Source organism: Thalassophryne amazonica, chromosome 8 (genome assembly GCF_902500255.1).
Source record: "Thalassophryne amazonica chromosome 8, fThaAma1.1, whole genome shotgun sequence".
NCBI classification, from domain to species: Eukaryota; Metazoa; Chordata; class Actinopteri; order Batrachoidiformes; family Batrachoididae; genus Thalassophryne; species Thalassophryne amazonica.
The window spans coordinates 62,347,329-62,359,701 of record NC_047110.1 but is presented as its reverse complement, the minus strand read 5'-3'; the positions used below and the strand labels follow the sequence as shown (position 1 = coordinate 62,359,701).

At 41.1% G+C, this 12,373-nt stretch overlaps 2 protein-coding genes across 6 annotated transcripts in view; one reads left to right on the top strand and one right to left on the bottom strand.

The window, feature by feature from the left end:
• The window catches only part of bnip2 (BCL2 interacting protein 2), a 52,215-nt gene extending 49,824 nt beyond the window's left edge, over nucleotides 1–2,391 (top strand). For 3 of the 5 annotated variants that reach the window (XM_034176472.1, XM_034176474.1, XM_034176476.1), the window contains one exon: nucleotides 1,810–2,391. In XM_034176472.1, coding sequence (XP_034032363.1) covers nucleotides 1,810–1,867 — 58 coding nt within the window. In that variant the 3' untranslated portion in view covers nucleotides 1,868–2,391. Of the gene's footprint in view, nucleotides 1–1,214; nucleotides 1,252–1,809 lie in introns of all 5 variants that reach the window. The other 2 variants (XM_034176473.1, XM_034176475.1) reach the window with 1 other exon arrangement.
• Nucleotides 2,392–3,027: 636 nt separating this feature from the next.
• LOC117514917 (beta-1,3-galactosyl-O-glycosyl-glycoprotein beta-1,6-N-acetylglucosaminyltransferase 3-like) lies at nucleotides 3,028–4,382 on the bottom strand. Its single transcript, XM_034175488.1, has one exon. The coding sequence runs from the start codon at nucleotides 4,309–4,311 to the stop codon at nucleotides 3,028–3,030; it is 1,284 nt and encodes a 427-aa protein (XP_034031379.1). The 5' UTR covers nucleotides 4,312–4,382.
• Between the last annotated feature and the right edge of the window lie 7,991 nt (nucleotides 4,383–12,373).

The window sequence follows — 12,373 nt, the reverse complement described above, 5'->3', positions numbered from 1 at the left end:
GTATCACAGCATAAGGCGAAACACAGCGGGTCGCATTGACCCGACTAATTGCGCAGCATTGTGGTGGTTAAATGCGTGCAAGTGTCAGGGTGTCTTAAGGAGGCTTTTGTTCCAGGACTGTCTTGCCTGCAGTCCAGAGAATAACAGAGAATATGTGGAAATGTGTGTGAAACAAAAGAATGTTAACACGATAATCCTGAACTGTTGCATACCCTAATATGTGTTTTCTAGAGGAATGAAACAAAATAACACATGACATGCTTCATTGCTTGGTGTCCTCAATATCAAGATGTTTTAAGTGTTGGGAGAAGGAATGGCAAAGGCGATAAATGCTTTAGTATCCCAGTTTCTTTTGGAATGTGTTGCAGGCCTGAAATTCAGTATATTAACAAATAAGATCAAGTTGAACCACACAAAAAGTAAGATCTTGGGCTCATGCTGTGTGCCGTGAAATACATGTTAAAGTAAATGTAAGGATCACTGTCTTATTTATATATGTATTTTTCAATTTCTGTTTCCCCAAACGTTTCTGATTTGTGGTAAATCAGCACGTGTTTGCAGTTTTCAAGTAGATTGTGCTGACAAAAGATGATCCTGTAGAAAACTGAACAAAGACACAACCATCCTTGGGCGGTTTTCTGCAGTATCCAGTGATATGCTTTCCATCAGATCCAGGCATCGTTATAGTCTACTCAGTTAACACTTTAATTATTGTTTGTCCACAGAGCGAAGATGGACTTAAACCTGTGAAGTGCAGCTAACCTTCAGCAGGAAGCACTTCTTTGTTAAGGGGCTGACGTGTGCACATTTTAAAATAAAAATACCTTATACAATAGAAATAATAGAGATTTTATGTTTTGCTCAGACTTCTTTCCTTACTTGCCCTGTCTTAAAACAACTGAACAAAGTACTTACATGTTTTGTTTTTTCACATTTTCACTCCTCCTTGCCATGAAATTGGGTAACAAATATTTATAAGCTGATCACTTTTTCTTTTTATAAAATGAGCATTTATAAGCTTATACAGCTTATTTACAGCTTATAAATGCTGTCTATCAGCAATGCAGTAAATTGATTTCCCATTCATGGACTCCATCAAATCACTGTGTTATGAAAATGAGTGATGTGAAACTTAAAAACACATGAATAAAATAATAAATGCTCTTAAAGAGAAGGTGGCATCAAAAGCTCATCTTAAATTCTCTGCTTCACAGCTCCAACCCCGGATTAGCAAACTGATTTTCCAAGCAGGTATCGTCCTTTCACCAAGCTCATTTTGATTGTCCCAAATAACATGCGCTGTTCTCATTTTTACATTGCATTTCATTATGAACTCATTCCATCAGCTCAAGGTGATGTTAATCAGTGAAATCACCTCCTGGAGTCAGTGGCTCCACTGGCCAGTGGCCCTTTCTGGAATGCTTTGGACACCACTGTACTACAACAACATTAAAAGTAATAATGAGGATAATAATAGTAATAAAATTAAATGTATTTTTCACAACTAAAACATCATTTTGTCACTAAGTGTCCTAGTTTTACGTCTACAATTCTGCCCTAAGTGGAAACGATAAGAAAAAATTCTGTTTACTTGATCTAAAAAATTACTACAAACATTAAGAAGCAGATTGGATTGAAGATTTGTGATTAATCACAATTTAATTATGAATAATCATGCAAATCATCGCAGATAAAAATTTAGCTGCTTCTTCAGTGTCAATAACTCGGAATTATTAGTTTTTCTCATCCCATTACATGACATTTCACTTTGAGCCACACAGACGTCTTAAGTATCACATTTGTCTGCAGAGTCGACCAGGACATGCACAGCAAAGTGGAGGTGGCAGCTGCTGCTCTTCCGGAGTGACCCTGCTGGTGCTGCAAGATTTGAAGGAAGACTGGTGATGAAGAATGTCGAGAACCGCTCGTATGTTTGCGTTCTATATGCTGTGCGACTTGGCGCTTTGCATCTGGAAAGTGTCTTTTTGAAATGATGCTACCTGTTACAAAATGTGGAACATGTTGCTGGAATACCGTCTCAGCTGGCCATGTTTTACCACATGCTGTCTGAAATATTTTTAATCCTTTATAGTTCTGCTATATAATGCCAAAATGTTAATTGGTGTTTCGTAGTTACTGTTGTATTGACAGATTATTTAAGGCACTCTTACAAGTTTTAGAAATGATTGGTGCATGTTCTGCTTTAATACGTTTATATATTTATATTCAAAAGGTGACAATGGACAAAAATTAATATATTTTTAAGGTTACTTTGATTTTAAATTAGTGGCATTTGGTAGAGCAGCTTTGACTGCACTTTTTTCACTGTTCACTGCTGACTTTCTGTTCAAACCCTGCCTGGTGAAAATAAAGTTTTATTTTTGCCCCTCATTCAAATGTTGACTGTCTTTTGTAGAGGAAAATGACTACAATCTGAAGCAAATATGCCAGCCTCAATGCACTTTTGTAATGATACCCATATTTCATATTTATTTTTTGCATGTAAGACAGCAGTGCCTATATAGTGACAGCGTGACCGTATGTTTTTGGTTAATATTAATCAATCAATCAATCAATTTTTTTTTTATATAGCGCCAAATCACAACAAACAGTTGCCCCAAGGCGCTTTATATTGTAAGGCAAGGCCATACAATAATGATGTAAAACCCCAACGGTCAAAACGACCCCCTGTGAGCAAGCACTTGGCTACAGTGGGAAGGAAAAACTCCCTTTTAACAGGAAGAAACCTCCAGCAGAACCAGGCTCAGGGAGGGGCAGTCTTCTGCTGGGACTGGTTGGGGCTGAGGGAGAAATTAATATTACGAGTAATATTACTCGTAAATAAATTAACATAGTTGGAGTAAGGCCAACAGAGACCTTTACCACTGTAGAACTGCTAGGTGGCACTATAATACAATTAAAAAAAATGTATATACAGAATATTTAGCATTTTTCAGTAATATCCACGGTGGAAACAGGATTTCCATGAACATGGTGCATTTGACAAAAACTTAAAAATTAGAAAACTTAAAAAAAAAGTATTCTTTTTTTCACTGACTCATACCTCAGAGCTTTGAAATTCAGGAAAGACTCCAAACATCTAATAGCTACGTCATCAGTATCTGGATCAAACTTATTTGCAAACAAGTGGTGTTGTTTCAGGAGCCATGGAAGGTCACCAGCCCCGTAAACACAAATAGCTCTTCTGTAAGTCCCGGTGCATGGAGGGTACGGGGCTCCATTTCTCACATCACCTGTTAAGGAGCTCCACTTCACCGCACGAGCAATGGCAAGCATGTCAGATTCATCGTACTTGCTGTTTGCTGGCACTGATCCGGGTACATCTGGCATCCTCTGTAGAGTCGCCCACATGTGTTCATCAGGACTGTATGTGTCCTTTTCCCACTCCAGAAACTTCTGTACCTCTATGTCCTCCAGCACATGTCTCACAAAGTCTCTTGTGACCACAAAGTAGGCATTTCCTGAGAACATGGGACTGCTTATCGGAGGTGGACTCTTCTTCTCGCTTGTCCTCTCGACAGTGTTGGTGACATTGTGATGATACTCCCAACGGCCTTTCTTGTAGCTGTTGGTTACCTCAGACTCCATGCTGTTTCTTCCCTTGAGGGTCTTCAGCACTTGAACCATTTCTCTGTTGGTTTTGAGGGGGAAGTCTGTTCCACAGGTGTTAAGCAGGTACCTCCACTGGACGTGTGAACTCAGCAGGTCTTTCATGCAGTTCAGGTCCGCCTGCACTCGAGACCAAGAGGCATACACCACCCTTTCTAATTTACTGGCCATAAACACGTTGGGGAAACAGGAAATAATTGCCTTTACAGCATTCTTGTAATCTTCAGTTGATTTCTGGTCTACATGCACACAGTAGATGTTCTGAGGAGCGTAAATTGCTCGCAGAAGTCGTTCAAACATCTCAATCTGCTCGTGGATCACCATGGAGAAGGCGAGAGGAAAGTCGTTCTCCTCCTCACTCAGAGGCTCTGTAATAAATCGTCTGTTTTCAATGTAACCCTGACAGTCTCTGGTTATGTTCAAGTAGAACGATTCTGATAACTGCCGTCTTCTCTTTGAGGACAGAAGAACTTCTAAGTCAGCTTTTTTACCTTCTATATCCCCTGTGATGATAGCGGAGCAGCCCGGCAGGTCCAGAGAGAACTGCTCTGGTATTCTGTCATCAGATGAGGACTGCCTGTTAAAGACAGTTTGCCACAGGAAGAAACAGATCAGAATTCCAATGACGAGGAAGAAAAGGGACCTGAAGAACATTACCCGCTTCCTCCGAACAAAAAACATTTTTTGGGCTTATGTCCTGACAGCAAAAAAAAAAAAATCACACAGACGACCTTTTCCACTATGCAAGTTACTTATCTACCACATGAGTTTTGTAGGACAACCAGCCCCTGAAGTAGGTGTGACAGTAAGGTGTGCAAGTAAAAGGAACAGAGCAGCTTTTTATTTTCCCCTGAAATAAGCGAGACAAGTAGTGGTATAATAGTGAATTGGTCTGCAAAATTTCTCAGTAAAAAAAAAAAAGTGCATCACAAAATTGAATACTGTGGAAAAGTTCACATTTTTTGATGGTGTTATAATAAAGAGCAAATGTTATGTATCTTGACTCATTACATATAAGCTAAAATATCTCAAGCATTTTTTTAAATCTAAATTTGAGCCAACAGCTAAAACAAAGAAAGTCACAAAATATTAAATTAATCAAATCAAGCTGAAAAAGATTCCCCAATCCAGAAATGTCAAATGTCTGAGAGAATGATAAATTGTGCGCTCAATATTAGTTTGAAGCTGCTTTTGAATATGTTGCTGGATCAGTGCAGTGTGGCACAGCCAAGGTGTTAATGGAAGACCAGGCTGGTTTGACAGCGACCTTCTGTATGTCTGTATGGTTGAGTCTGGTGTTTCTCATTTTCCGATTGGGTCAGTCCAGTACAGTTATACCATGGTCAGAAAATCAATTACTCATAGTTTTGCCACTGTGGTCCTGTTGGAAAAAGAAATCAGCATCTCCATAAAGCTTATCAGCAGATTGCACCATGAAGTGCTCTAAAATCTGGTACATTGCTGCATTGACTCTGGACTTAATAAAACAGTGAACCAACACCAGCAGCTGACACGGCACCCCAAATCATCGCTTACTGTGGAAACTCACACTGGATTTCAAGCAACTTGGATTCTGTAGCCGTGTCCAAATCCAGCGGCTGCACACTTCAAACACTAATCACCAACAACATCAACATCATAAGTGGCACAATTTGGCCATCCCATTTCAAAGGCTGCTTGAAAAGCAGCTGATGTTCGCATCCTTCTTTCCCCAAAAACAAACAATACAACATGTGTCGTTCATGGCCCAAACAATCCAAAAATTCATTACATGATTTTTTTTTTCTTTCTCAAGACAAAACGGTGGGTAAATTGAAAAGACAAAATGACAAATTTAGGCTTGACTTATACAATTGTAAAAACTAAAAGCAAAGCATTGAGTACTCAAAAAATGATGACTAAACTATGGGTTGTGCCCAATACTTTCGTTGGTATGTTAAGCTGTCAAAGTTGCCAGGCAACACTGGTAGGGGCGTAAAAACATAATTGCACAACAGCAAACCCCTCCATGGGCAAGACTGTCTGATTTCAAAATGGTTTGTTGTTCCAGACTCTGGGAGCTTGATTTCCAAATTAAATGCAAAATTTAATTTAATCTGAAAACAGGACTTTGAACCATTGAGCAACAGTCTAGTTCTTTTTCACCTTATCCCTTATAACACATTTCTGATATCATCTCTGGTTCAGGACTGCCTTAACAGTAGGAATGCAACATTTGAAGCCCATTTCTTGGGCACGTCTCTGTATGGTGGCTCTTGCTGGACTGGCTCCAACTTTAGTCCACGCCTCATGAAGATCCCCCAAGTCCTTGAATCAGCTTTCCTTGACAAATTTCCCAAACCTCTGGTGCATCTTTTCCTACCACACCTTTACCTTCCAGACAACTTTCCATGAATATGCTTTGATAGAGCACTCTGTGAAAAGCCAACCCTTTCAGCAGTGACCTTCTGTGTGTTACCCTCCTTGTGGAGGGTGTGAGTTTTCTGGACAACTGTCAAGTCAGCAGTCTTCCCCGTGTTTGTGGTCGTGTATACTAAACCAGACTGAGAAAATCATGGTGTTTATACCACATAAATAGAGAGTTACTCAAACTTTAAATATTCTAATGTTTTGAGATATTTCTTTTTTCCTTTTCTGTTTTTGAGATACACTTGTAAATTCAGCTGTAAAATAGATTCTGGTAGATACAGGTGAAGAACAATGTACCTCTTATTCTGGCCATTTTTCATCTTTACACTCCAAATAGAGGTCGGGGTGGGGGGGGGGGTGGCTGGAGCCTATCCCAGCAGTCAATGGGCATGAGGCGGGGTACACCTTGGACAGGACACCAGTAGTCTGTTGCAGGGTCAAATATAAACAGACAAACACAATTACCCACACACTCACACTTACGGACAATTTACTGTCACCAAGTCACCTAACCAGCATGTCTTTGGAAGTAGGAGGAAGCTGGAGAAAAACCCAGACAAACACAGGGGGAACATGCAAACTCCACAAACAAAGAGGCAGGAAGTGAGCCTATGACCTTCTTGCTGTGAGGCAACTTGATGAGTAATGGAAATTTTATGGATTAGATTTTATGGCGACTCCATTGTGTCTCATATGCTTACCATGCTAACAGCAGGGAACATTTTCTAAGTTAGTTTCTGTGGTTAAACAAATTAACAGTTTTTTGTTTTTTTAATATTCTGCGGGGAGTTTTATTATTTTGTCTGAGCACTTACTGTTCCTTCCCCCCGTTTCTTGGCTATTGAGGACAAAAAAAAATTAACTATCACATAAACTTGTACAAAATCTCAGCTGTCATTTCGTTACGCACAGAGTACTTTTTGCTCAGCAAGCAAGTGCCAGAATCGTAAATGTAAGTGTCCTGATTTATTGGTTATCAGGTTTCTGATTAACAAGAAGGTCATTTGCTTTAATGAACTCATTCATATTTTAAGTTGCAATCCAGAACTTGATGCAATAATCATAAAATAGGATTTAACATTGGTATTGCACAAGTAAGGAAAAACCAGTACAGAAACATGTAGTTTAATGTTTAACCAGTAGTGCAATCATTGTGCAAGAACTGCTGAATGCAGAAGTCTGTCTCTGGTGCTCTGTCTTATGTGTTTCTACTTTTTTTACCCTTCTTTGGAGTTCAGTCTCTCATATATATACGAGGGCTGTCCATAAAGTATAGGTCCTTTTTATTTTTTTCAAAAACTATATGGATTTCATTCATATGTTTTTACGTCAGACATGCTTGCACCCTCGTGCGCATGCGTGAGTTTTTCCATGCCTGTCGGTGACGTCATTCGCCTGTGAGCACTCCTTGTGGGAGGAGTCGTCCAGCCCCTCGTCGGAATTCCTTTGTCTGAGAAGTTGCTGAGAGACTGGCGCTTTGTTTGATCAAAATTTTTTCTAAACCTGTGAGACACATCGAAGTGGACATGGTTCGAAAAATTAAGCTGGTTTTCAGTGAAAATTTTAACGGCTGATGAGAGATTTTGAGGTGATTCTGTCGCTTTAAGGACTTTTCACGGTGCGAGACGTCGCTCAGCGCTCTCAGGCGGCGTCATCAGCCTGTTTCAAGCTTAAAACCTCCACATTTCAGGCTCTATTAATCCAGGACGTCGTGAGAGAACAGAGAAGTTTCAGAAGAATTCGGTTTCAGCATTTTATCCGGATATTCCACTGTTAAAGGATATTTTTTTAATGAAAGACGTGCGGACGGGTCCGCGCGTCGGGACGCAGCCGACGCGGCGCGGCGGCACAGGAAAAACACCTCCGTGTTGATAACCATTTGTTAAAATCCAGTTGGCTTTTGATGGCTTTCAGTGGAGTGAGTATATGAGAAATTGTTTATCAGCTGGAGATGTTCCAACTTGTCCTCAAGGCTTCCAACAGAGGTGTTTTTCCTGTGGCGGAGCGTCGCGGCGGCTGCGAGCCGACGCTGCAATCCGCCCGCACGTCTTTCATTAAAAAAAATCTCCTTTAACAGTGGAATATCCGGATAAAATGCTGAAACCGACTTCTTCTGAAACTTCTCTGTTCTCTCACGACGTCCTGGATCAACAGAGCCTGAAATGTGGAGGTTTTAAGCTTGAAACAGGCTGATGACGCCGCCTGAGAGCGCTGCGCGACGTCTCGCACCGTGAAAAGTCCTTAAAGCGACAGAATCACCTCAAAATCTCTCATCAGCTGTTAAAATTTTCACTGAAGACCAGCTTAATTTTTCGAACCATGTCCACTTCGATGTGTCTCACAGGTTTAGAAAAAATTTTGATCAAACAAAGCGCCAGTCTCTCAGCAACTTCTCAGACAAAGGAATTCTGACGAGGGGCTGGACGACTCCTCCCACAAGGAGTGCTCACAGGCGAATGACGTCACCGACAGGCGTGGAAAAACTCACGCATGCGCACGAGGGTTCAAGCATGTCTGACGTAAAAACATATGAATGAAATCCATATAGTTTTTGAAAAAAATAAAAAGGACCTATACTTTACGGACAGACCTCGTATATATATATATATATATAATACAAATAATGGATGGTAAGGAGTCCAACATAGAGAAATAATAGATGAAGAACTTGAAGAAGAACTATATTGGATATTGGATGAAATATTGGATGAAGAATTCTTCATCTAGTATTTCTCTATGTTGGACGACTTGCCATCCATCAATTGTTATGTTCTCCGAAGAATTACCCCACAATGCCAAAATAGCAGAGATGTCGCTCCATCGAGAGCGGCACGCTGAGCAGGACCACCCCCCTCCCAAATTAAGCAAACAACAAAGAGCCAAGTAAATTAGATCAATTTATTTTGTTGTGAACAGCATATGAATGCTTTTCAAACGTCAGTAGTGTGCTTGTCTACCTTCTTAGTGTTTTTGGCATCCTTGGAGTTCAATATTTCCACCAGTTCCTCCTCTGTGAACTCAGCAAACCTCACTGGCAGACAATTTTCTGCTGTTGTTGACATGTTTGTTGCCATTTTTTCAACCAGCGTCTGTCAGCAAGTTCCTGACCTCTGCTACGTCATTAGTGATGTCATCTCATGAATAATTGTATGCCGCACTCTGATTGGCTAGCTGTTGGCAGTAAGCTCTAACGCAATTGGTCAGTGGGGACCGATCCAATATAACTTTTGGTCCTAGCCTTTTTGGATCCCTTTGGATCCAACATAACTTTCTGGCGACAAGTATGCCAAAATACAGGTAAATAATGGACAGAAAGGCTAATCTGTGATTGGCTATTGCAATCTGAGTGGAGAATACACACACACATACGAGGTCTGTCAATAAAGTATAGGTCCTTTTTATTTTTTTCAAAAACTATATGGATTTCATTCATATGTTTTTACGTCAAACATGCTTGAACCCTCGTGCGCATGCGTGAGTTTTTCCACGCCTGTCGGTGACGTCATTCACCTGTGAGCACTCCTTGTGGGAGGAGTCGTCCAGCCCCTCGTCGGAATTCCTTTGTCTGAGAAGTTGCTGAGAGACTGGCGCTTTGTTTGATCAAAATTTTTTCTAAACCTGTGAGACACATCGAAGTGGACATGGTTCGAAAAATTAAGCTGGTTTTCGGTGAAAATTTTAATGGCTGATGAGAGATTTTGAGGTGATACTGTCGCTTTAAGGACTTCCCACGGTGCGAGACGTCGTGCAGTGCTCCCAGGCGCTGTCGTCAGCCTGTTTCAAGCTGAAAACCTCCACATTTCAGGCTCTATTGATCCAGGACGTCGTGAGAGAACAGAGAAGTTTCAGAAGAAGTCGGTTTCAGCATTTTATCCGGATATTCCACTGTTAAAGGAGATTTTTTTAATGAAAGACGTGCGGGCGGATTGCAGCGTCGGCTCGCAGCCACCGCGACGCTCCGCCACAGGAAAAACACCTCTGTTGGAAGCCTTAAGGACAAGTTGGAACATGTCCAGCTGTTAATTTCTCATATACTCACTCCACTGAAAGCCATCAAAAGCCGCCTGGATTTTACAAATGGTTATCAACACGGAGGTGTTTTTCCTGTGCCGCCGCACCGCGCCGGCTGCGTCCCAACGCGCGAACCCGTCCACACGTCTTTCATTAAAAAAATCTCCTTTAACAGTGGAATATTCGGATAAAATGCTGAAACCGACTTCTTCTGAAACTTCTCTGTTCTCTCACGACGTCCTGGATCAATAGAGCCTGAAATGTGGAGGTTTTCAGTTTGAAACAGGCTGACGATGGCACCTGAGAGCGCTGCGCGACGTCTCGCACCGTGGGAAGTCCTTAAAGCAACAGTATCACCTCAAAATCTCTCATCAGCCGTTAAAAGTTTCACCGAAAACCAGCTTAATTTTTCGAACCGTGTCCACTTCGATGTGCCTCACAGGTTTAGAAAAAATTTTGATCAAACAAAGCGCCAGTCTCTCAGCAACTTCTCAGACAAAGGAATTCCGATGAGGGGCTGGACGACTCCTCCCACAAGGAGGGCTCACAGGCGAATGACGTCACTGACAGGCGTGGAAAAACTCATGCATGCGCACAAGGGTTCAAGCATGTCTGACGTAAAAACATATGAATGAAATCCATATAGTTTTTGAAAAAAATAAAAAGGACCTATACTTTATTGACAGCCCCCGTATATATATATATATATATATATATATATATATATATATATATATATATATATATATATATATATGTATATATATATATATATATACGAGGTCTATTAGAAAAGTATCCGACCTTATTATTTTTTCAAAAACCATATGGATTTGAATCACGTGTGATTACATCAGACATGCTTGAACCCTCGTGGGCATGCGCGAGTTTTTTCACACCTGTCGGTTACGTCATTCGCCTGTGGGCAGTCTTTGAGTGAGGAGTCGTCCACCCGCTCGTCAATTTTTTTCATTGTTTAGGAATGGCTCAGAGACTGTTGCTTTGTTTGATAAAAAAAAATTTCAAAACTGTAAGGCACAACTGAGTGGACACCATTCAATAAATTCAGCTGGTTTTCGGTAAAAATTTTAACGGCTGATGAGAGATTTTGGTCTGGTAGTGTCGCTTTAAGGACGGTCCACGGCGCCTGACGGCGATCTGCACTTCGAGGCGGCAGCGTCTCGCCGTTTCAAGTTGAAAACTTCCACATTTCAGGCTCTGTTGACGCAGTAAGTCGTCAGAGAACAGAGAACTTTCAGAAGAAGTCGGCATGAGGAGTTTATTCGGACATTCCATTGTTAACGGTCATTTTGTAATGAAAGAACGTGCGGGCAGAGTCGCATGTCGGGCTGGACCCGACCGCGGGGGGTCGCGGCAGGAAAAACACCTCCGTTGGAAATCTTAACGGGCAAGTTGGAACATGCCCAAGCTGTTAAACAATTTCTCAGTTACTCACTTGTTGAAAGCCATTAAAAGCCGCCTGAATTCTACAAATGGTTTTCAACACGGAGGTGTTTTTCCTGTCGCGGCGCACACAGATTTGCCGAGTCGTCACGGAAACGACTCGGCGAATTTGCGCGTACGTCTTTCATTAAAAAAATGTCCTTAAACAGTGGAATGTCCGCATAAATTCCTCATGCCGGCCTCTTCTGAATCTTCTCTGTTCTCTCACGATGTCCTGGGTGAATTAAGCCTTAAATTAGGATGGTTTCAGCTTGAAACAGGCCGACGACAGCGCCTGGAAGCGCTGCAGGACGTCCCGCTCCGTGGGAAGTCCTTACACCGACAGAAACACCCCATAATCTCTCATCAGCCGTTAAACTTTTCACAGAAAACCAGCTTAATTTCTCGAATAGTGTTCACTCGGATATTCCTCACAGGTCCAGAAAAAATGTTGATAAAGCAACGCGCGCCGTCTCGAGCAGCGTGTGAAACAAAGGAATTCAGCCGAGAGGGCGGGACCACATCTCACTCAAGGCCTGCCCACAGGGAAATGACATCACCGACACGCGTGAAAAAACTCACGCATGCGCACGAGGGTTCAAGCATGATTGGTGTAATCGCATGTCATTCAAATCCATATAGTTAAAAAAAAAATAAAAGGGTCGGTTTATTATCTAAGAGACCTCGTATATATATATATATATATATATATATATATATATACGAGGGTAGGCTGAAAAGTTCTAAGGCTCCCCATGAAGGAGTAATGCATTAACTGCATTATAGTGAGCCTTAGAACTTTTCATATATATATATATATATATATATATATATATATATATATATATATATATATATATATATATATATGTATGTATAC

Bases quoted from the DNA above. Each gene is read 5' to 3' on its own strand.
- LOC117514917 (XM_034175488.1), bottom strand. From the start codon at position 4,311: ATGTTTTTTGTTCGGAGGAAGCGGGTAATGTTCTTCAGGTCCCTTTTC.